The 25,218-nt window shown below is 44.5% G+C and overlaps 1 protein-coding gene across 2 annotated transcripts; it reads right to left on the bottom strand.

Moving 5' to 3' along the window:
• Nucleotides 1-1,304: 1,304 nt before the first annotated feature.
• On the bottom strand, nt 1,305-8,583 carry C2H2orf78 (chromosome 2 C2orf78 homolog). 2 transcript variants are annotated; one of them, XM_038769849.1, is made up of 3 exons: nt 8,480-8,583; nt 5,018-5,815; nt 1,305-4,021 (listed from the first exon to the last, which is right to left on the bottom strand). In XM_038769849.1, exons 2-3 carry the CDS (start codon nt 5,730-5,732, stop codon nt 1,362-1,364), a joined length of 3,375 nt encoding a protein of 1,124 aa, XP_038625777.1. In that variant the 5' UTR covers nt 5,733-5,815; nt 8,480-8,583; the 3' UTR covers nt 1,305-1,361. The 2 variants fall into 2 exon arrangements, with proteins under 2 accessions (XP_038625777.1, XP_038625768.1); XM_038769840.1 differs by lacking the exon at nt 8,480-8,583 and adding an exon at nt 7,064-7,160.
• Between the last annotated feature and the right edge of the window lie 16,635 nt (nt 8,584-25,218).

Here is a 25,218-nt window from a genome sequence, read left to right as displayed (position 1 = left end):
TATTTATTTATTTATTTTACTTGTACATATCTATTCTATTTATTTTATTTTGTTAGTATGTTTGGTTTTGTTCTCTGTCTCCCCCTTTTAGACTGTGAGCCCACTGTTGGGTAGGGATTGTCTATATATGTTGCCAACTTGTACTTCCAAAGCACTTAGTACAGTGCTGTGCACATAGTAAACGCTCAATAAATACGATTGATGATGATGATGAGGGAAAGAAAATGGGGAGAGAAAGAGGAAAGCAGGAAAGGGGAAAAGAAAGGCAGAAGGAGAAGAAGAGTCAGGCAGAGAAAAGGAAGCAGCAGGAAGAGAGAAGGACAAACAGAAAGAAGGAAGATAAAAGGGCAAAGAACAAGAAAATCGCTAAACTGGATAGGGAATGTGGATTGTGCAGCTGTCCAAAATGTCTGATAAAAATGTATCCAGAACTGTACAAATAAAAATAGCAAGATATTTAAAAAATTACACTTTATGTGAAAATTGTATAAAAAATATTCAAGCAAGGAAAAACAGAAAACTGCCAACATCTATTATTCAGAATACCAGTCACTAGACACCACCTATGAACACCACCTATGACCATATGTTATATTACACGTTTTTGTCCTTATGAAACACACATACATATACATGTACACACAAGTATGCACACACAGTAGATAACCTGGTAGACACACATGAAATTACACTGATTCCTATCACACTATGAATCCTAGCTGGAAATTGGATGGCTCACTTAAAAGCTCATCAGCAGTGTTTTAAGAGGACAAACATTTTCATGGGATCCCCAACACAATCACTTTGGAAAGCCAAAGACCATAGCATGCATATAAGCCTATCAGGTAACATGTCATTGTTTAGTTGGCAAGCCACAGGTCAACAAAAGAAAAAGAATATCTTAGCCAGGGTCAGCATTGCCTGTCCAGTGCTGGAATTTCTTATGCCTTCTTTTCAGGAACAGGTGACTTCTAAATGTCTTGTGCATAAATTTCTGCATAATTTATGCACTTTTCTCTGTATCCTTTAAGGATTCGTTATACACTATGCCTTCAGCTCCACAGCACTTTTGTATATATCCATAATTTATTCAATTATATTAATGACTGTCTCCCCTCTAGAGTGGGAGCTCCTTTTGGTCAGGGAACACGACTGCCAACTCTGTTGCACTGTATTCTCCCAAGTGTTTAGTACAGTGCTCTGCACGTGGTAAGTATTCAATAAATACCATTGACTGATTGAGTGATTGAGAAGGTCATTTCAGGAAAAATTTTATTAACACTATATGGAAAAATCTACATAGATAAGTATCAAAGCAAACCAAGAGCTCAAGAAGACAATTTAAGTCCCAGGTGCTCTGCTCATACTGTATAGCCATAGTAGTCAGAAATTTCCATTTCTTTCTGCCTCTCAACAAAGAATTGTACCTTCCCTAAGGAGGAATACTTGGCAGCCTGTTCCCGTTCCCTTTGGGCCTGTCTCTTCATGGCTTCCCTCTCAGGCCTCTGCTCCGGGGTGATGGGTGTTGATACGACAGGCTCAGGGACAGTGGGGATCTTCCAGGGGTTGGGTTGTCTGCTGAAGTCAATGTTTGGGAACTGATGTGGAAACCAGGGGCGGGTAACAACTGGGGGGTTGGGGGTGGGCCTTGGAAGAGCAGACCAAAAATTAACAGGGTTGGGTGGGATTATGGGAGCCAGCTGGGATGGAACTGTTGAATTAGGTCTAGGTGGGAAGGCTAAGTGGGCAGGACGTGGCTGGGAAGCTGAGATACCTGGGCCAGACCAGGCTGTGTTGGTAAGTGGTGGACAGCCTGGATTGGCCAGATTGGATCGGGCCAAGTTGGCAGCACCATGCAGAGTTGGAGTGGTGCAATTTATCCAAGTTGGTTGCCCAGGCCCCAAGAGCATTGGTTGGGGCATATCTGACTGGACAGGCTTGGGAGGACTCTGTTGATCTTGTTTGACAGAACTACACTGGTTCAAATTGATGGAAACAGGACTGCCTACACTGACGTGACCTGGTTGGGTTGGGCCATCAGGTCCTACGAGGAATGGTTTGGCAGGTTCCGACTGGACCAAATCGATGGAGACTGGATTACTTGGACTGGAAATACCTAGCTGGGTTGGGTGGCCAAGAACCTGGAGGAATGGTAATGCAGGTTCAGGCTGGCCTGAACAGGCAGAAATGGGATGACCTAGATTGCCAGAATTCAGCCAAGTTGGACTACCATGATTTAGGAAGTTTGGTAGGGCAGGTTCATGCTGGCCTGAAGGGGTAGAAGCTGGGTGGCATGGACTGACAGAATTCAGCCAGGTTGGGTTGCCAGGGCCTGGGAGGGATGGTGTGGCAGGTTCAGTCTGGTCTGAACTGGCAGAAGCTTCTTCTGGGCTTGCGCTGACAGAATTCAGCCAGGTTGGATTGCCAGGCTCTGGGAGGGAGGAAATGGCAGGTTCTGGTTGGGCAGGATTCAGGAGACTTGATCGTTCTGGTACAGCAAGATCAGGCTGGGCCAAATTGGCAGAAACTGGGTGGTCTGAATCGATAAGACCATGGTGGGGTGGGTTGTCCACACCATGTTGGCTGGAATAGGTAGAGCTAAATGGGCTGGAAGCAGCCCGGCATGGAACTGAGAGTGAGGGATTGCCATGGCAAGGCCAATACGGCTTGCGCTCAGGGGTAAGGAGTGGTACCAACTTGAGCTTTCCCTCCGAAGGTAACTTGCTCTGAGTGTCAGTATTGCCACCTAGCTTCTGGGTGTGGTGGACCTTTGGTACCGATAGTGGGCCCAACTGGGCTTTTCTCATCTCCTCCCCACTTGATGAGTTGCCCAATCTCTCTCTGATCCCTGAGATGCTTCTGGCCTGGGGACTCTTCTTGCCTAGTTTGTGGAACACCTGCACTGACTGCAGCATGTGCATGCCCAGATTGCTCCGGGGCTTCTTAAAGGACTCCTGGCTGAACTCAGGACAGTCATTTCTCCGCTTTCTCTTGAAAAAGGGAGATTGTTCCTCAGGCGTGGCATTGATCTTCAACTGCCCCTTTCCTCCAGTCTGTTCAGAGTTGCTGCCCCCAAGATCTTCAGGCTCCTCTAGTCTGGGCCTCTTGGCCTTGCTCTTTTTAGCTTTTGGGGTCTTTTGGAGTTTGGGTCTTTGGGGGAGACACCCAGAACCTATGGAACAGGTTGGAGACACAGAGGAAGCTGGTTCTATTTGGGAACTCATGGAATGCACTTCTGGCTCAGGGGTTTCAGGGGCCTTCTCTGTGCTCTTACGTTTTTGTTTCCCGCTCCTGCCAGAGGAATCCCTCCCTGGGGTAGACTCCCCTGAAGTCTGATCTAAATCTGCTCTGGTGGCTTTGGACTCAGATTTGGAAGCCTGGCATCCCTTGGGTTGAGACTCCTCTTTCAAAGGGAGGAGGAGAGGAGCAGCCTGCGTGACTCCCTCCAACTCAGAGATGTTCCCAGTGGCCTCAAGACTAGCGCTGCTTTGCCCTGGGAATAGATCTCCAGGAACAGGCTGCTCTGAGAGAGTGCTCTGGCCAATCTGAGGCTGGTCAACTTCTAAGGGAAGGAGATCTATGGAGGCTAGAATCTCCTTAATGTCTGGGATTTCCAGCGGGGATAGCGGAGGCTCCTGGTCTTCTAGGGTGGGTACTAGGGGTTCCTGATTTGCCAGAAGGGGTGAGGGAGGCCCCAGGATTTCCGAGGGGGGACATGGGAGCTCTTGGATTTCCAGAAGAGGTGATGGAGGTTCCAGAATTTCCAGAGGAGGAAATGAAGGACCCTGGATTTCCAGGGGCACCACTGGGAGCTCTGAGCAGTCATCCAGAGCACAAGACAGGGCAACATGGCTATCAGACGCCTGATCTGCAACTATCTTGTCACTGCTCATGGACTCCAAAGATGGATTACCCTCAGTACACAGGATGGCCTTGCTGTTCCAAGGTGTGGAGAGCTCCAAGGTTGGTGGCCAGCCAAGAGTCGGGGCTGTGGGTGCCAAGCCCGGTGACACTCCCATCCCTGCAAGAGAGCCAGTGGAATATCAATACCCAGTGACTGAGACCTCTGCTCAGGCCTCAGCCAGGAATCCAGACTTTCCCCAAGCTGAGCTCTCCTGTTCAACTTCCTAGGGACCCAGCACTTCAGAGCACTTTCTAATCTCTCTTCCCCAGAACAAATGGGTGCTGGCTATTGGAGTCTGGGTCTCTGGGTAACTCAGTTGGGACCAAGAACATGGCAAGTGAAATATGAGGGTCTTGAAGGGCATTGGGAATGGACTCTCACCCTCATGGCTTCCAAGGACAAGTTCTCAACCAGTTTACACACTCCCTAGCCAAGAACTATTTGAACCCAAGGCTCCAGGATCAGTGGGCAGTGGGCTGAAAACAGGATTCCCAGAATGAAGGTGCAGGTGAAGAGGGAAGGTGAATGGAGGGTGCTTACATCCAGCTTATGTGGGAAGACATGGGATTGTCCATATGGGACTGTGGCGTCCCAGGCACACAGAGATGCAGCTTGGTTTAGTGGAAAGAGGGAGTCAGAGGTCATGGGTTCTAATTCCGACTCCACCACTCGTCAGCTGTGTGACTTTTGGCAAGTCATTTAACTTCTCTATGCCTCAGTTACCTCATCTGTAAAATGGAGATCAAGACTGTGAGCCTCAAGTGGGACAACCTGATAACTTTGCATCTATCCCAGTGCTTAGAACAGTGCTTGGCACAAAAGCACTTAACAAATGACATCATTATTATTATTCATTCAATCGTATTTACTGAGCACTTACTGTGTGCAGAGCACTGTACTAAGCGCTTGCAGGGTACTGTACTGTTATCCAAGGACAGCCCTGGGGGTGAAACCACTAGTCATCTAAGAGCAGTGAGAGGCTTCAGAGGGTAACCCCGGGGCGGAAGGGAGGAGTCAGCTAGAACATCCTGCCAAGATACATTAACTCAAGCCCCATCTCTGACTCTTCCTCTGATGCTAATCCTTTCTGTCTTCCCCTTGACCATCACTTACCTTGGAAGGATGTTGCTGTGCCTTGCTGAGTAGAGTCTGGATAGTACAGTTCAGGGGTGGAAACTTGAGGCAGAGTACCCTGGAGCTGGATCTCCTTCAGCACCATCACCATTTCTGGCTGAGGAGCTCCCAGCCAGGGAACAGCCCTGCTAGCTCTGTAGGGGACAGGGCCATAGGGCTGCAGGTAGGGGCTAAACTGTCCAGGTAGCTGGGGGCCTAGCAGGCTTGGATTATAAAAATAGGCCTGGGTGCCTGCATGGTGGGGAATTGGCAGATGGTATCCCTCATTTGGCACTGGTAAGGAAGCTCTTGGGTCAAGGCCTGCAGACCATTGTGGGTACAGAGGAAACATGTTTGGAGCACTGCCGGCATTGAAATACTGCACCATCATGGGCAGGGAGGGAGCAGGGGCCTCTGGACTGTGGATGACAGTCACAGTACAGTCCATCAGAGGTGATGGCATCTCAACAGCACTTCTGGCACTGCTCCACTCGGAGATGTTTGGATAGGCAACTGTAGAAAAGAAGGCCCGGCTCAGCCCAGCTACTGCAGATAGCCCAGGAGTACTGGGATGTTGGAAGAAGTAGCCACCAGTTGGGAAAGGGTGGAAGGGTACATTGGAAATAGGTGTCAGCAGCCAAGCATTGCTGATGGCTGGACCAGAATGCTGAGCGATGTTATGAAGACTTCCTATCAGGGAGGAGCCACTGCTCATCACAGGAACGGTCTGAGGACATGAGTTGGAAATTGCCTGTGAGGATGTCCTTTGGGAATTCTCAGCAGGGTTTCTAGAATTCTCTGTTGGAAATACAAATGAGTAGAATGAAGCTAGTGAGGTCTGATCCTCCTGCTGCCACATATCAACCCACCAACAGCTCCAATTCTACAGCTTTCATGGCAACCAAGGTGACCCTGAGGAAAACTCACCAAGAGCAACCCCAGGTGGGCTGGCACACCTCACTCTCAAAAGCAATCCTTCACTGACCTGGACTCCTGACTTGTTCACCAGACCACAGGAGAATGAAGCCAGAAATGTACTGATTAGCATCATGGACTTGTTCACAGATGTTCTCCAGGCTGAACCAAAATGATCTATGTGGCCTGATTTTAATGATTTATGAATCCACCAGCTCTCCCTAGAAAACTGGTGAAATGTACTATGCAAGGAAGTCCCAGAAAATATTTTGCCTTCGACCCAGATACAGAAAGTTTTGGATATCAAGGTCAATTTGTCACATCAGGGGAGAAAAAAAACCTCAACTCACTAATTTTGGCTCTGTTGTAGCTCTATAGGATAAACACAGACCATTGATTTTATTTTGTTTTAGTTGGCCCTTGAATATGTTTCCCACGTTGAAACTTAATCAATCAATTGGTAGTCTTTATTGAGTCCCTATACAGAGCTCTGTGATAGGTGCTTGAGAGAGTTCAGTAAAGTTTGTGGATATTATTCCTGCCTCAAAAATGTTGCAGTTTTTTGTGGGAAATGGTTTAAATTCAGAATTACTTTGTCCCCAACCACTGCTCCTTGTCTAACTTCTCCACTGTTCTTTAAACTCCCTTTACTGTATTTTTATCCATCTCCTTCAACTATTTTCATTATATTCTCACTTTACCATTCCTTTCTCTCCCTTTCACTTTTCCCTCTCTTCATTGCATTTGCAGGAAATGGTTACCCTGATGTATTTTCCATAATTTTATTCCTTTCTTCCCTCTCAGTTTTCCACTTTCCTCTAATATTTCTAACTTTTTCAACTAATTGACATGGAAAACCCTTCAGATAACAATTATATCCCAATTCCCTCTAGTAAACTGAAATTGTCTCAAATAAAAGTAACAAAATCCAAAATAATCATGAAGGAAATATCTGCTCATAACCAAAATATTATCTCCCACAGGATAGAGTTATCAAGATATCTTTACCCGTTTATTTTCTAAACCCATCTCCCTTGCTGGTTCTTTAAAAAAAAGTAATGTGCTTTAAATTAAAACAAAAATTAAAATTAAAATCCACCGACAGGCTTGCCAAAGTACTTCTATCCTTACCTGCCATAATCTGAAAAGAAGAAACAGTGACTGAGGTCACTAGGATCAAAAGAAATATTCCTGGGGCTGTCAAGGTAAAAGACACAAAAGAAGCCTGTGCCCAGGACCAAGGCAATTGGTCACTTGTGATGGTTCAAATTTATTTACCAGAAGCTCCATGGAAACCCTGAAGATTCTAGCCAATGACAGCAGGTTTGGAGGGAGACTGAGGTCATAAAGGTGTGTTATTTGAAGGAATGTGGATACCCTGTAACTCTGATGGATCCCTGGCTGAATTCCAGCAGAAGCTGGGGGAGCGTTAGTTCATTCCTCATTGTTCTGAGGGAGCAACAAATGGAATCTTGCCTTAAAGGCACTTCTCTCTGTAGAGGTGGTCTTGAAGAAGGAAGCTCATTATGGTGATGCTGCATTTTCTGTTTATTAGCTTAGTCCAAAGTTTAGACACCAATGACTATCACTAAATTATACCCTCGTGCATTCCTGGAGGAGAAAAGAAGGGTTATCTGGCTGGAGAAGCGAAAGACAAAGGTGCAGGACCAGTCCTGAGGACATAATGTCTTTTCTGATTTCTAGGATTTTCCCAGCAGTCCTTTGGAGGCAGGAGAGTGTAGTGATATCAAAGGAAAGGAGTTGAAATTGTAAGGCACCCATGGGAAAAGACTGGTGAAAGGGATGGAATTCCAGTTTCTTCTGCCCCCTCATTGGTTCCTTCCCCTGGGGTCTACTTGTGACTGATTGATTAACCTGGCCTTCCTTCACTTCTGTTTCTTCTCCATCACAATTTCTGCCATTGGAACTGATGTGAGGCCGGCATCTTGGTGTCCTGCTGCCCTGGACTTGACAAATAGAGTCCCACTAAATCACTCCCAGCTGATTCAGAACTCCGGGGGTCAGTTCTCCCCCAAAGCTGGTTCTGCAGAGATAAGGAGGCTGGAGCAAGGGAAGCAATCCATATTCCCAAAGTCCTGGGCCCGTATCAAAAGTCCTCTTTCTCTCATCTCCATAAGCATCATGTGATTTCTGACATCCCCCTATCCATGTCTCTCCAACTTGACACCTGCTCTCCTTCTTTTTGAGCACCACTCTGCCTAAACACCCCCCCCCCCCCCCCCCCCCACACACACACACACACCATCGCCTGAGCCAGGGACTGGGTCCTAACAGGAGTTGAAGTGAAGGGTTACCACTGCCCTATCTCTCTGGCCAACACTTGTGCCAAATGGGTACTCTATGACATCCAGGGTCCCATGTTCCCAACTCCCTCTCCAAGAAAGAGGTTTCACTTCAAAAGTGTCCCTAAGGGACACTGAGGCATGATCTTGACTCGGGTAATCAGCTGGTATGCATACAGATCTGTCAAAATTGGAGTGGACTTTGAACAGCAGAGCAGGCTGGATGCCTAGGGGCCAAACATACCTCTGATACTGTCAAGATCACCCTAACAGGGGGACTGGAAATAATGGATATCTGGTCTTCATTCAAAACACTTGTCTGTGATCTTTTCAGCTCAAGGACAGTATTCTGCTTTGACCTTCAGGAAGTGTGATCCTTAGGACCCTCTCCTGTGGGCCTGGGAGGCATCTCAGCTCCTCCTCATCCTTGTTGCAGGCCCAGGGCTGAGACAGTGACACTGGTTCATATCACAGCATCTCTGGGCTGATTTAACTGGCAGGGCAGTCTTGAGTTTAAGATGGACTAAAGCAAGGAGACCAAGATAGAAGATGTTATCATTATCATTACATTATTACTAATATGTGTTGAACATCTACTTTGTGCCTGACACTGTAATAAACACTTGGAAACATACAAACATCATACAACTGAAGGCAGTTTTTGTTCCAAGGAGTTCATAATCTAGGGAGAAAACAAGGTGAGAAATAACCAATTTCAACCTATCAAAGCGAGCTCTACCTCTCCCCTCCCACTTCCCAATAAAGCAACAGCAAAAACCCTACATTAATTCACTCATTTGTTTAATGGCATTTATTGAGCACCTACATGAGCCAAGAACTGAACTAGAAAAAAACACAGAAGAGAATTGGACAGAGTCCATTGTCCACAGGAGGCTCGCATGAACAAATTAACAGGGGAAGAGGTTAGCAGTGTACACATGAGGAGAGATAAAACAAAAAAAAAGAATATAAAAAGACAAGGCCATGATAAATACAATAGGAGCGCCAGAACATTGTAGTTACAGGAGTAGAGTTTCAGGCAGTAACAGGTAAGCTGTTTCTAGGCAGGTAGGCTGTTAAGAGGATCAAACAGTTCCAGCAGTAATGACAACAATCTAAAAAGCGGGGGCTGTTGTTGGTACCACATCTCCAGTATGCCAGGCAGGAGCAGAGCATTCGAGGAGCCCTGGATGGCTTGGGGATGGGGTGCTTCTCTTCAGGGGGAGCAGGCCGCAAGACTCTAATGATGAAGGAGCAACTGGGTTCTCTCGCTTTTACTGTTCTAACTGTTTAGAATTCTCAACTGCAGTAATCTAGCTGGAAGTGGTAGTTCCTACCAACTCTTCTGTACTGTACTCTCCCAAGAGCTAGGTATGGTGCTCTGCACACAGTAAGTGCTTAATAAATGCCATTGATTGACTGATTGACTCAATCCAGCGTGGTATTGGTAAGGAAGAGAGGAAAGAGGACGAGTGTGAAGTACAATAGAGAAGAACCAACAGAATTTAGAGACAAACTGAATGTCAGAGGTCTATGACAGTAAGTAGATAGATGACATCAAGGTCATGACACCAAGCCTCTAGATTAGACAGGCACAGGGAGGATGATGGAGCTTTCAAAAGTGATGGGAAAAACGGAACGAGGAGAAGGTTTAGGAAGCAAGAGAGGAGTTTAGTTTTAACATTTTGAGTTTGTGTATAAAGCTATTCTAGTAGAGACACCCACTTATAGAAGAAAATGAGAGATGCAATATCAGATGAATAGACATAGTGAGAGATTTAGATTTGGAAGCCAGCTGCTTAGTGGTGAGAGCTGAAGCCATCCCAGTGGGTGAGACTCTCAGAGTATGAGGACCAGAAAACCTAACATTCAAGGAGGAGAGAAAGGAGAAAGAGAGGAGAGGAGGGGGAGGGAGGAAGGGGAGAGAGAGAGAGAGAGAGAGAGAGAGAGAGAGAGAGAGGAGAGAGAGATAATTTAAAACCAATACAATTGTACAGAAACATAAAGCACTCAACCTAACAATTTGTTCTCTGGAGGCTGTTGTCCACAGAAGGAGCAAGTGAGGCTGCCCTCTCCTGAAGTTACTCACTCCAGAGCAGCTCCAGAGTTATTGTCCCTCTGCTGCAGCTCCAGAAGCCGAGCATTTCTTGCCTTATCATCCAGCATATAGTCCGTCTGCACACAGCAGAAACTCCCTGAAAGCCAGAAAAGGAAGTAGCAGCACATGTAGTAGTAGTGGGGACTGGAATTAAAAAAAAAATGGTAGTGGTGAGCTCCTTGTGAGCTGTCTACCAGCTCGGTTGTATTGTACTCTCCTAAGCACTTAGTATCAATCAGTCAATCATATTAATTGAACACATACTGTGTGCAGAGCACTTTACTAAGCACTTGAGAAAGTACAATATACCAGTTAGTCCCTACGCACACTGAGCTCACAGTCTAGAGGAGAAACAGACAATAATATAGGTACATTATGGATATTTATAAAAGTGCTCTAGGGCTGAGGGGGATGAATAAAGGGAACAAATCAGAGTGAGGCAGAAGTGAGAGGGAGTAGGGGAAATGAGAGCTTAGACAGGAAAGGCTTCTTGGAGAAGATGTGCCTTCAATAAGGCTTTGAAAGTGGAGAGAGTAATTCTGTCAGGCATGAAGAGGGAGGGCAATCCAGGCCAGAGGCAGGATGTAAGCAAAAGATTGGTGGCAAGATAGATGAGACTGAGGTACAATAAGTATGTTGGCATTAGAGGAGAGACGTGTGTGGGCTGGGTTTAGTAAGAGAGCAGCGAGGTCAAGTGGGAGGGGGCAAGGTGATTAGTACAGTGCTAAGAGCTTAATACAGTGCTCTGCATACAGTAAGTGCTTAATAAATATGATTGAGTGAATGAATGAATGAGTGTTTTAAAGCCTATGGTGAGGTTGCAGGGATGTCAGCAAGGAGACTGATTTAGTAACCATGATGGGATGGTATCAATGCTTTGATTAGCATCCTTGCAACATATAGAGACGGTCCCTACCCAACAGCAGGCTCACAGTCTAGAAAGCAAAGGAGGAGGTCACAAAAGAGACTGAGAATGAGCAGCCAGAGAGATAGGAAGAGAACCAGGAGAGGACAGTGTCACTGAAGCAAGGTTGGCTAAGGTTTCCAGGAGAAGGGGGGTGGCTGACGGTGTCAAAGGCAGCTGAGAGGTCGAAGAGAATTAGGATGGAGTAGAGGCCATAGGATTTGGCAATAAGGAGATCATTTAGGTGCTCAGTAAATATCATTGATTGAATGGTGAGGGAGGGTTGGGCATAACTTCCCTGACCCCCTTCCCACCCTCTCCCTCTTTTTCTCTTTTCATTTGTCTGTTGCTTTTAACAATAATAATAATAATGGCATTTGTTAAGCACTTATTTTGTGCAAAGCACTGTTCTAAGCACTGTGGAGGACACAAGGTGATCAGGTTGTCCCACGTGGGGCTCACAGTCTTAATCCCCATTTTACAGATGAGGTAATTGAGGCACAGAGAAGTTAAGTGACTTGCCCAAAGTCACACAGCTCACAATTGGGATTTGAACCCATGACTCCCAAGCCCGTGCTCTTTCAACTGAGCCACGCTGCAGCCTTACAAACTATCCTGTTTTTTATTGGTCTCTGGGCCACAGCTTCCCCCACCATTAACACCTCAAGTGTTCCCACTGCCTCTTCCACTTTAGACACTCCAAAGACCCAGGCCCAAACCTTTTGCAATGAGAGTGGGACCTGAAATTTTGCCAAATTTCTCACAGTGTGGGCTTCCCAGAAATTTTAACTGAGAGACAGAAATAGAAATTGTGCCAGGTATTGTGAGAATAATAATAATAATAATAATGATGGCATTTATTAAGCGCTTACTATGTGCAAAGCAGCCAATGCAACAGTGATGTTAGGGACAGTTTATATACAGCCAAGAGATATGGAAGGCTTTGGTGGTCACACAAGTTACCTGAAAGTTACTTGCATTTTAAATGAACTGAGACTCAGAATACCTTGGTATTAACCCTTGCTCTGACATTTGCCTGTTGGGTTATCTTGGGCAAGTCACATAACTTTGCGTGCCTGAGTTTCCTCAACTGTAAAATAAAGGCAACCTGGTTGAGGGGAGTCAGAAGGACCTAGATTCTAATCCCAGCCCCACTGCTTGTCTGCTGTTTGACCTTGGGCAAATCAGTTCACTTCTCTGTGCCTCAGTCACCTCATTTGTAAAATGTGTCCAGCCCAATTTATTTGTACCCACCTCAGCCTTTAGTATAGTGGCTGGCATATAGTAAGCACTTAACAAATACCACAATTATTATTATTATTATTATTTCTCCCTCCTACTTACACTGTGAGCCCCATGTAGGACATGGACTATGTCTGATTTAATTATCGTGCATCTGCCCAGCACTTAGTATAGTGCTTGACACATACAATTTCTTAGCTCATATTATTATTGTTATTTATTATTCACCTTCCTGAGCTAAATTTATGTGCTTACTTTTGACCTAATTGTAAATGTTTTAATCAATCAATCTGCGCATCAGGCAGAAACTCCTCACCCTCGGCTTCAAGGCTCTCCATCCTCTCGCCCCCTCCTACCTCACCTCCCTTCTCTCCTTCTCCAACCCAGCCCACACCCTCCGCTCCTCTGCCACTAACCTCCTCACTGTGCCTCGTTCTCGCCTGTCCCGCCGTCGACCCCCGGCCCACGTCATCCCCCTGGCCTGGAATGCCCTCCCTCACCACATCCGCCAAGCTAGCTCTCTTCCTCCCTTCAAGGCCCTACTGAGAGCTCACCTCCTCCAGGAGGCCTTCCCAGACTGAGCCCCCTCCTTCCTCTCCCCCTCATCCCCCTCTCCATCAATCGTATTTATTGAGCGCTTACTGTGTGCAGAGCACTGTACTAAGTGCTTATCCCCCATCTTACCTCCTTCCCTTCCCCACAGCACCTGTATATATGTATATATGTTTGTACATATTTATTACTCTATTTATTTGTTTATTTTACTTGTACATATCTATTCTATTTATCTTATTTTGTTAATATGTTTGGTTTTGTTCTCTGTCTCCCCCTTCTAGACTGTGAGCCCACTGTTGGGTAGGGACCATCTCTATATGTTGCCAACTTGTACATCCCAAGTGCTTAGTACAGTGCTCTGCACACAGTAAGTGCTCAATAAATACGATTGATTGATTGATTGATTTTAAGATTTGCTTCCCTTATTAGCACAATAACACTTTGTGAGCAGGGACTGTGTCACTTCAATATTCTATGCTACCCACACACTTAACACTGAACACCACATCAAGTGGGTACTCAATAAATCCTGGTATTACTTTTACTGATACTAAATGAAATGACTTGCTTTGAAATTAAATGTCAAATGTCTGTCAAAATTCTATATATGTTTTATATCTCACTGGGCTGCCTCTTTTGGGGGAATCTTTTACCTTATGTCACAAGTGCATCACAGTCCACTTTAAATAGTAGATTTCAGATACCAGAGGAATTAATAATACTGTATTTTTAATTGATATTATGAATAAGCTTCCATTTTTTCTCAAGGTAAATATCATAACTGTTCTTTCATTTTGCATTATTTTTATTATCCATTCTTTCTTTTCTGTATTTTTAAATGATTACTATGTGCCAGGTACTGTTGTAAGTAATTGGGACAGATATAACCTAATCAGGTTGGACACAGTGCCTGTCCCACATCGGTCTCACAGTCTTAATCCCCATTTTACAGGTGAGGTAACTGAGGCACAGAGAAGTTAAGTGACTTGCCCATGGTCACACAGCAGACAAGTGGCAGACCTGGGATTAGAACCCAGGTTCTTCTGACTCTCAGGCTCATGTCATTAGAGCAATAAATTTTCTCATACTGATAGCATGGGTTTTACAAACTCCTCTATTCCAACGCTTAGAACAGTGCTTTGCACGTAGTAAGCGCTTAATAAATGTCATTATTATTATTATTATTATTATTATTATTATTATTATTATTATTAGGTGACCAGGACAGGACACATAGGCATTAGATTTATTTCAGCATTTTTATATGCAGTCATTTTATTATTTATCCTCCTGATTACATTAATTAACCAATAGTATTTATGTAGTGCTTACTATGTACTTACACTGTACATAGTACAGTACACTGTCCCCAGGGGCCTGGAATGCCCTCCCTCTGCCCATCCGCCAAGCTAGCTCTCTTCCTCCCTTCAAGGCCCTACTGAGAGCTCACCTCCTCCAGGAGGCCTTCCCAGACTGAGCCCCTTCCTTCCTCTCCCCCTCGTCCCCCTCTCCATCCCCCTCATCTTACCTCCTTCCCTTCCCCACAGCACCTGTATATATGTATATATGTTTGTACATATTAATTACTCTATTTATTTTACTTGTACCTATCTGTTCTATTTATTTTATTTTATTAGTATGTTTGGTTTTGTTCTCTGTCTCCCCCATTTAGACTGTGAGCCCACTGTTGGGTAGGGACTGTCTCTATATGTTGCCAACTTGTACTTCCCAAGCGCTTAGTACAGTGCACAGTAAGCGCTCAATAAATATGATTGATTGATTGATTGTACTAAGTATCGTGAAAGGAATAGATAAGTAGGATATAGATATGGTCCCTGGCCAGAGGGGCTCACGGTCTAAGAATTGGGATTGGGGTAGGGAGTTGGCTGTTGGCAAGGGACATGTAAAGAAAAACAACACATAGACATAAAGGAGCAGCAGGATTTCAGGCTCCACATAGATCAGAAATAACAGTCAGGGAAATCCCAGGGGTAGCCATGCTGGTGACCTTCTCAACATTTTAAAACCAAAGAAGGTCACATGTTGCGCATGTCTTAGTTCTTCCTGAGACCAAAGCAGGGGACCATGAGAATCCCAGTGCTCGGGGGCAGAGGCAGGGAAGAGCAGACCCCTCCACATACAGCTGGGTTCTGGGGATCAGATGCTGGGAAAGGAGAGGAATGGCTCATTAATTTTCTTAGGTTGATATTTTCCATAAAGTTTATAAATGGAAAAGCAGCATGGCGTAGTGGAGAAGCAGCATGGCGTAGCGGATAGAGCCCAGGCCTCGGAGTCAGATGGTTATGGGTTCTAATTCCAGCACTGCCACTTATCTGCTCTGTGACCTTGGGCAAACCACTTCACTTCTCAATAGAGATTGAGACTGTGAAACCCACGTGGGACAGTGCTCTGCACACAGTAAGCACTCAATAAATACGATTGATGATGATGATGACAGGAACTGTGTCTAACCCAATTTCTTCGTGTCCATCCCAGCACTTAGAACAGTGTCTGGCATATAGTACGCACTTAACAAATACCATAATTATTAATTATGAAACGTCCTACCTGGGATAATTAGCCCTAAGTTTCCCAGTCAAATTATAACTTTAAAACAACTCTGGACCTGTTTAAACTCAATCAATTTGTGCTATTTATTGAGTGCTTATTGTGTGCAGACCACTGTACTAAATGTTTAAACTCCAGTTTGTACTTCAGGTCAGTCAAGACTTTAAAACAACTTCAGAGTTTCTCACACCACTGTCTTTCAGTTTAATTGATTATATTAAACAGGGGAAGAGAAAGCCCTTTTTAATGTGATAATCAAATGGGAGTGAGTTTACACAAATTAATCGTTCTCAATAGACTATAAACTCCTTTGGGCAGGGATCACAAGTACTTACATTATTGTCCTCTTCCAAAAGCTTACACAAAAGTTTACACAAATTAATCATTCTCAATAGACTATAAACTCCTTTGGGCAGGGATCACAAGTACTTACATTATTGTCCTCTTCCAAAAGCTGTGATTGATTGATTAACTGATTTCTTGCAAATCACTTAAATGTGAGCACCACTGACATACACCAGTTTTGGCAAAACCTGTAAAATGTTTCTTCACTATTATCCTCTTCAGATCCTGGACAAAAATGTACAGGCAATTAATATTCAGTTGGTTATTAATATTCCTAACTCACTTTTAAGTGTTTATAAAGGCTTTCCAACTTATCTTTCATATTAATCCTGAACTTGCATAGCTTCAGATAAGGGGAAGCAGCGCGGCTCAGTGGAAAGAGCACAGGCTTTGGAGTCAGAGGTCATCGGTTCAAATCAAATCCCGGCTCCGCCACTTGTCAGCTGTGTGACTTTGGGCAAGTCACTTAACTTCTCTGTGCTTCAGTTCCCTCATCTGTAAAATGAAGATTAAGACTGTGAGCCCCCCGTGGACAACCTGATCACATTGTAAACTCCCCAGCACTTAGAACAGTGCTTTGCACATAGTAAGTGCTTAATAAATGCCATTATTATTATTATTATTATTATTATTATTATTATTAAAAGATTAGTCTTTTACAAAAAATGAAGTTTAGTGTCACTTTAGTTTCACTGCTGAGGAGCAGTGTGGTCTAATGGAGACAGCTAAGGCTGGGAGTCAGGGGACCTAAGTTTTAATCCTAGCTCTGCCACTTACCTGCTGGGTGACCTTGGGCAAGTCACTCAACTTCTCAGTTTCCTGTCTGACTCAGTGCCTCAATTTCCTCATCATAAAATGGAGATTCAATCCCTGTTCTCCAGGTGAGGCAAAGACTGTGTACGACATGATTACCTTGCATCTACCCAATGTTTAGAATAGTGCTTGACACATACTAAGCGTGAAACATATACCACAATTATTATCATTACAATTATTATATGATTGTATATTGTATTATTGTATTGTTATTTTTAATAACATTAATGCCTAATCCAATATAGCAGAGTGGGACACATATAATTCAGTAGTATTCTGACTCGATGCAACTGACTGACACAACCATGGAATATAGCTGTACCTCTAAGAGTAACAAACATTAGGGAGGCAAAACTTTAGGAAAGCACTATTTTTAAAAATCCTGTGGGGGTCCCTGCCAACACAGACAGGTACATGGGACTCTTATAAAAGTTGTCTGTCAAGCCTCTGAGGTTGCACAGTTACGGGAATCATAAAATAGATGGTTTGCTTATTGCTATTTAATCATTTACTCTTCCCTAATATTACTATGTTGCTAACTGGCGGGGATTCTGCTTCTTTAACTACCTTGAGAATTTCCACGAGTTCTCCCAAACTGCACAGTAGCTATTAATCAACTCTGCCAGGGGGTAAAATATGTGCCTGCATGTTGTCCACCCTAGCCGGATACTCCAGCATTGACTGCATTTTCCCTAATGGCTTAGCTTAACCGACAACAGGGTATGTGAGGAATAGGCGACGGCCTCACGGAAGATTCTGTAATCGAAGAGGGGTGACACTGATCAAAGCAGCTATGCCCTGTCTAAGCCGACCCCATCTTCTGTGGGCGCTGTCTCCTGCTAGCATCTCCTGACAACAGGGTGCCAAAGTTTCGCGCTCCCGGGAATCCCTTGTGTAGCTCGGATGAGGAACCAAATAAAAGGGAAGAAGCGGCTGGGATCGGGGCTGTTCATCACTCGTACCTCTCAGGAGGTGAACTGGCGAAAAGTCAGCTTTCCTACCTCTGCTGCTCTAACTGAACTCATGTCTCCGAATCATTTTTTCCCATCTGTGTCACCACCTTGGGTTCTCGAACCCTGCGGCCGATTTACACCGGTTAACGTATTTTGCCCCCTACTTGTCGATAACACTGCAATGCTAGAAGGCAGTCAAAAAGAATCCCAAACAATTGGGTGTTTGTTGATGTATAAATAATAATAATTATTGTGGGTTTGTTGAGTATTTACAATGTGCCAAGCACAATACTAAGTGCTGGGTTAGATAAAAGATAGTCGTCAGACTCAATCCCTGTCCCACAAGGGGCTCACGGTCTAGATAGGAGGGAGTGGGATTTAATTCCAATTTTGCAGATGGGAAAACTGAGAAACAGAAAACAAAAACTGCAGGCAAATGGCAGAGCCGTGATTAGAACCCAAGTTCTCTGACTTCCGAGCTACTCTCTGCTAGGTCAACCACTACAAATCAAATAAATACCCTTTCGACACAATACACTATGTGGAAAACCAATCCATTAATCAAGTAACCAATCAATGGTATTTACTGAGTGCTTACTGTGTACAGAGCAGTGTACTAAGCTCTTGGGATAGTACAACAGAGTTCATTCATTCATTCAATCGTATTTATTGAGCACTTACTGTGTGCAAAGCACTGTACTAAGCGCTTGGGAAGTACAAGTCTGCAACATATAGAGACCATCCCTACCCAACAATGGGCTCACAGTCTAGAAGGGGGAGACAGACATCAAAACAAAACATGTAGACAGGTGTCAAAATCGTCAGAACAAATAGAATTAAAGCTATATGCAAATCATTAAGAAAATAAATAGAATAGTAAATATGTACAATTAAAATAGAGTAATAAATCTGTACAAATATATATACAAGTGCTGTGGGGAGGGGAAGGAGGCAGGGTGGGGGGGTTGGGGAGGAGGAGAGGAAAAAAGGGGCTCAGTCTGGGAAGGCCTCCTGGAGTTGTTAGACATGTTCCCAAACCATAAGGAGTTTAACGTCTAGAAGGGGAGATAGGTATTGAAGTAAATTATGGGTATGCATATAAGTGCTATGGAACAGGGTGTGGTGAATACAAGTGCTTCAAGGGCACAGAACCAAGGACATAAGCAGTGCAGCAGGGAGAGGCAAGTAGGGGAATTGAAGGCTTGGTCAGGGAAGAGCTCTAAGAGGAGATATTATTTTAAGAGGGCTTTGATGGTGGGGAAAATGGTGTTCTGTAGTGTATGAAGGAGAAGGGAGTTCCAGGCCAGAGGGAGGATGTGGGCAAGAATTCAGCAGTGAGATAAAGATCAATCAATCAATCCATCAATCATATTTATTGTGTTTACTATGTGCAGAGCACTGTACTAAGCGCTTGGGAAGTACAAGGTAGGTGAGTGTTAGAGGAGCGAAGTGTGCACATTAGATTGTACTAGGGCGTTCACAAGATAAGGTAGGAGGGGCCAAACTGATTGAGTGCTTTAAAGCCAAGGGTGAGTAGTTTCTGTTTGATACAGAGGTGGATGGGTAACTGCTGAAGTAGTGCGGAGATGAGGAGTGGATTTTTTTTAGAAAAATGATCAGAACAGCAGAGTGGAGTATGGACTAGAGTGGGGTGAGATAGGAGGCTTTGCCTCTATTTGCCTTCACAACTGATGCCCTGCTATGAGACTCCTAGTGGCATCACTATTCAGAGCAAATGTGTGGCCCCCTGCGATTGCACTCCAGATTCTGCAACAGTCTCTGGTGCCAAGGGGCCTAGTAGCTTAAAAGCAGCATGGCCTAGTGGAAAGAGCACAGGCCTGGGAGTTAGAGGACCTTGATTCTAATCCAGGCTTTATCACTTGTCTGCTGTATAACCTTGGACAAGTCACTGACTTCTCTTTGCCTCAGTTACTTCATCTATAAAACGGAGATTAAGACTGTGAGCCCTATGTGGGACAGGGCTGTATCCAACCCAATTATCTCATATCTACCCTAGCACCTACTAGAGGTCCTGGCACATAGTAAGTGCTTAGCAGCGTGGCTCAGTGGAAAGAGCACGGGCTTGGGAGTCAGAGGTCATGGATTCAAATCCTGGCTCCGCTGCTTGTCAGCTGTGTGACTCTAGGCAAGTCACTTAACTTCTCTGTGCCTCATTTACCTCATCTGTAAAATGGGGATTTAGACTGTGAGCCCCGCATGGGACAACCTGATCACCATGAATCCTCCCCAGCGCTTAGAACAGTGCTTTGTACATAGTAAGTGCTTAACAAATGCCATCATCATCATCATCATCATCATTTAACAAATATCATTAAAAAGAGGCCCCACTGCCACTGTCACCAAAGCCCTAGTGAGAGGTTACCAGCCCCATAGTCATCTGCACCTAGCTGGTACAGCTGGAGAATGATGACCATGGACTGACACCACCTGGGATCCATCAATCAATCAATCAATCGTATTTATTGAGCGCTTACTATGTGCAGAGCACTGTACTAAGCGCTTGGGAAGTACAAATTGGCAACACATAGAGACAGTCCCTACCCAACAGTGGGCTCACAGTCTAAAAATGGGATCCATCAGGTATACCAGACTTGGCCCTTCAGTTAACAGTAGTTTCTGGGATAAATAGAAACTTATCATTGGATTGCAATGATCAGAAGGTCTAGTTCAGTCTTACTGGTCCTAGGAGCAGTAGTAGGATTGGTACCAGTTATTGCTGAGGCTGAAGAACATGATTCATCCTCCTCTTTTTCAGTGGCAGCAATGGCAGCTGCCCCCGCTTTTTCCCATAGCTAAGATATTCCATCTCACTCCATTTGGGGCCTGTCAAGCAGAGGGATATCAGGCCTCAAAGGCATAGTTGTCCTGCCCAAATTGGGATGTCTGTTCAATTGAGACAAGTAGATCAATACAATAAAACAAGCCTTCTCCTTGTGACTCCAGCAGGTGGCAAGAGTGATAGGGTCGTACCCTGAACAAAATAATTACCCTTCAACATCTCCAATCCTTGTTCTTTTGAATAAAATTATTGTAAGGTATGCCACTTTAGGACGTAACAGCAGTCATATACAGCAATACACAAACAGATACACTAAAAAACAACCAAGTGAGGCATATGCTTACACACGGAGGCTAGAACTGAAGAAGGATGAGAGAAAAAGCAAGAAATTTTATGGCATGCTCCATAAAATTATTCTTCTGTTTTGAAGCACCAGATTTTAGGAGTTTGTTTCAAATCCAAAGTCAACATGTCTTTTCAACATTATAGACCATAAAATAGCTTCTTTTCAGGAACATTTTGTCCTCTGATCCTCAGTTTTCTGAATCAGTCCCTGCTTCTTTCCTAAATAATAAATGGACTGTAGCGGGTATTCTCTAATGCTTAAATGTGCCTTTTTAGTATTTCCTAAACATCTTCAACTAGGATTTCTTCTTGATTTTGCTTGTTAATCTCTTGAGAATTTTGAGATAAAGGCAAGGGACCTATCACAATATCAGCTTTTTCAGAGCTCTAATTGGCTTCAATCGATTAGCTTTCCAAAAGAAATCCTAAGGGGACCCTATAACCTGAGAAGCATTTCAATAGATATGACTGTACAGGGTTTTGATTTTAGAGGAAGCAGCGAGGTCTGGTGGAAAGAGCACAAGCCTGGGAGTAGGAAGCTCGGAACGCAGCTCCATCACTTGCGTGCTGAGTGACCTCTGTCACCCAATCTCCCTGTGCCAACTTCCTCATATGTAATTTGGGGAACCAACACCTGCTCTCCCTGCCACTCAGACTGTAAGCCCCATGTTGGGCAGGAACTGTGTCCAATCTAATTAACCCGGTTCCTACTTCAGTGCTTGGTCGATAGTAAATGCTTAGAACAATGCTCAGCACATAGTAAGCACTTAACAAATACCATTGTAATAATAATTATTATTAACAAATAATAGCATTATTAATTAAATTGATACGACTTTAATGACATAGGTACCACTCACACAGGGAGGTACATAGGGGATTTGTCATTCTGCAGACCAAGAGCATTTAGCTGGGTGCTGTCCCATAGTTTAATTAATCAATCAATTAATCATGAAATGGAGTGCTTACTGTGTGCTCTGTACCAAGCATGATGATGATGATGATGATGATCAACTATCATCTCTACGCTGATGACACCCAGATCTACATCTCTGCCCCTGCTCTCTCCCCCTCTCTCCAGGCTCGCATCTCCTCCTGCCTTCAGGACATCTCCATTCGGATGTCTGCCCGCCACCTAAAGCTCAACATGTCGAAGACTGAACTCCTTGTCTTCCCTCCCAAACCTTGCCCTCTCCCTGACTTTCCCATCTCTGTTGACGGCACTACCATCCTTCCCGTCTCACAAGCCCGCAACCTTGGTGTCATCCTCGACTCCGCTCTCTCATTCACCCCTCACATCCAAGCCGTGACCAAAACCTGCCAGTCTCAGCTCCACAACATTGCCAAGATTCCCCCTTTCCTCTCCATCCATACTGCTACCCTGCTCATTCAAGCTCTCATCCTATCCCGTCTGGACTACTGCATCAGCCTTCTCTCTGATCTCCCATCCTCGTGTCTCTCTCCACTTCAATCCATACTTCATGCTGCTTCCCGGATTATCTTTGTGCAGAAACGCTCTGGGCATATCACTCCCCTCCTCAAAAATCTCCAGTGGCTACCAATCAATCTGCGCATCAGGCAGAAACTCCTCACCCTGGGCTTCAAGGCTCTCCATCATCTCGCCCCCTCCTACCTCACCTCCTTTCTCTCCTTCTACAGCCCAGCCCGCACCCTCCGCTCCTCTGCCGCTGATCTCCTCACTGTACCTCGCTCTCGCCTGTCCCGCCATCGACCCCTGGCCCATGTCATCCCCCGGGCCTGGAATGCCCTCCCTCTGCCCATCCGCCAAGCTAGCTCTCTTCCTCCCTTCAAGGCCCTGCTGAGAGCTCACCCCTCCAAGAGGCCTTCCCAGACTGAGCCCCTTCCTTCCTCTTCCCCTCGTCCCCTTCTCCATCCCCCCCATCTTACCTCCTTCCCTTCCCCACAGCACCTGTATATATGTATATATGTTTGTACATATTTTTTACTCAATTTATTTATTTATTTATTTTATTTGTACATATCTATTCTATTTATTTTATTTTGTTAGTATGTTTGGTTTTGTTCTCTGTCTCCCCCTTTTAGACTGTGAGCCCACTGTTGGGTAGGGACTGTCTCTATATGTTGCCAATTTGTACTTCCCAAGCGCTTAGTACAGTGCTCTGAACATAGTAAGCACTCAATAAATACGATAGATGATGATGATGATGATGGCAATTATTAAGCATTTACTATGTGCAAAGCACTGTTCTAAACGCTGGGGAGGTTACAAGGTGATCAGGTTGTCCCTCGTGGGGCTCACAGTCTTCATCCCCATTTTACAGATGAGGTAACTGAGGAACAGAGAAGTGAAATGACTTGCCCAAGGTAACACAGCTGACAATTGGCGGAGCTGGGATTTGAACCCATGACCTCTGACTCCAAAGCCCGGGCTCTTTCCACTTAGCCATGCTGCTTCTCTAAGCATGATTCCTGCCCATGAGGAACTTACAATCTAGAGGTTTTTTTAAAAGAAGGATTCATCTCATCCTGAGATAAGGGCAATTTCAGAGGACAAGAATCCTTCCAAATTGGTTATGGTGCGGCAGTGTACTCTGGGTGCAAAGTGTAATGGGAAAAAAAGTTTAAGAATTTTGAATTATTAAAATACAACTTTTTTAGCCTGTTTTTTTTCTGAAAAAAGTCACTCCTCCTGTTCCTTCTTTTAGTTTGCGACCCCTCAAAAACATAAAATAATAAAAGAAAAGAAAACAAATTGCCCTTCCAGACTGAGATCTACAGAGGATCTACCACTGCAGTCAGGTAAAACCACCAAATTAAAATTGTTTTTTCAACAGCTGACAATGATGTCCTCAATTCTTACAGCAAGCTGGAAATCTGATCATTGATTTATGTAATGCAATCCTTTCCTAACTGAAGAGTTCTATACTTTTGAACAGTTTTTACCTTGCAATCCTCACTGTCATCTGAAGCCAAAAACTGAGAGTTGGAGAGCAATGACAAATAAGCACCCAGTAATTTGTCCTCTGAAGGAACTACCTCTATCTGAATTTGCTTAGTATCCTCTTCAGCAAATAGCCATGGAGTCTAAAGGACTCATTTCCCAGGTTCCAATGCCTTAGCAGTGCTCTTACCACTGCATGCTACGTAAATGCAAAACAGAATTTAACAAGGCAAAAAAGTTTGAGGGCAGTTAGGGAATGATGCATTCGGGAGTTCAACTCTGTTACCCATGCTGATTCCCAGCTTTACTGTGCACTGATTTCAAGGGGGTCACAATCTTAGAGAGAGGGATCTGATAAGGAGAAAAAGCTGTGTACAATCCAAATAATAAAACATCCCAATGGTAGAAATATTAAAAAGTTTAAAAAAAGTAAAAATTCATTATTACCTGAAAAAGACACTGGCACCTCACCATTCCAAATAAATTACTCATATCAAAATGTTGTAATGGCAGCTGCAACCTCCCCTCCACTCCTGCAGGGCCGGGGCTTCTGTCAAGAGGTAGCAGGTGGTGAAGGTGTGGTATTTCTTCTGTCTGAACTGCCAGGGTTGACCACTCCAGAGAGCTTTCGGACACTTCCATGGAGGAGTGTGGAACAATCTTCTGTATTCCAAGTAAAGACAGAAATTGGGGAAGTCACCATATTGGCCAACTACTGAGTCCTATCCCACCCATTTGTTGTGTCAATAATAATAGCAATCGTAATAATAATACTATTTATTAGGTGTTTCTTAGTTCATTTATTCAATCCCATTTATTAAGTGTTTACTGTGTGCAGAGCACTGTACTAAGCTCTTGGGAAAGTACAATATAACAACAAAGACATTCCCTGCCCACAACGAGCTCATAATCTGGGAGGTGGGGGGAGCGACAGATGTCAATACAAATAAATAAAATTACAGATATATACACAAGCACTGTGGTGCTGGGGTGGGGAGAGAGCAAAGGGAGCAAGTTAGGGTGATGCAGAAGGGAGTGACATATGAGGAAAAGTGGGGCTTAGTCTGGGAAAAGCTCTTGGAGGAGATGTGCTTTCAATAATGCTTTGAGGTGGGTAGAGTAATTGCCTATAGCATTTGAGGAGGGAGGGCGTTCCAGGCCAGAGTCAAGATGTGGGCCAGGGGTCAGTAGCAAGATCAGGGCACAGTGAGAAGGTTAGCACTAAAAGAGAGAAGTATGGGTGCTGGGTTGTAGAAGAAGAGAAACGAGGTGAGGTAGGAGGGGGCAAGGTGATGGAGTGCTTTAAAGCCAATGGTGAGGAGTTTTTCTTTGGTGGATAGACAACCACTGGAGATTTTTGAGGAGGATGGCATGTCCTGAACGTTTCTGTAGAAAGATAATCTGGGCAGTGGAGTGAGTGGAGAGAGACAGAAG

Source organism: Tachyglossus aculeatus, chromosome 2 (assembly GCF_015852505.1).
Source record: "Tachyglossus aculeatus isolate mTacAcu1 chromosome 2, mTacAcu1.pri, whole genome shotgun sequence".
Lineage (NCBI taxonomy): Eukaryota > Metazoa > Chordata > Mammalia > Monotremata > Tachyglossidae > Tachyglossus > Tachyglossus aculeatus.
The sequence above is the reverse complement of the archived record's forward strand: the minus strand, read 5'-3'. Positions and strand labels throughout refer to the sequence as shown.

What these genes read in the sequence shown, in the direction of transcription:
- C2H2orf78 (XM_038769840.1), bottom strand. An exon ending in CACAGCAACATCCTTCCAAG is followed by an intron (nt 4,022 to 5,017) that starts GTAAGTGATGGT and finishes GCTCTCTTGCAG; the next exon opens with GGATGGGAGTGTCACCGGGC.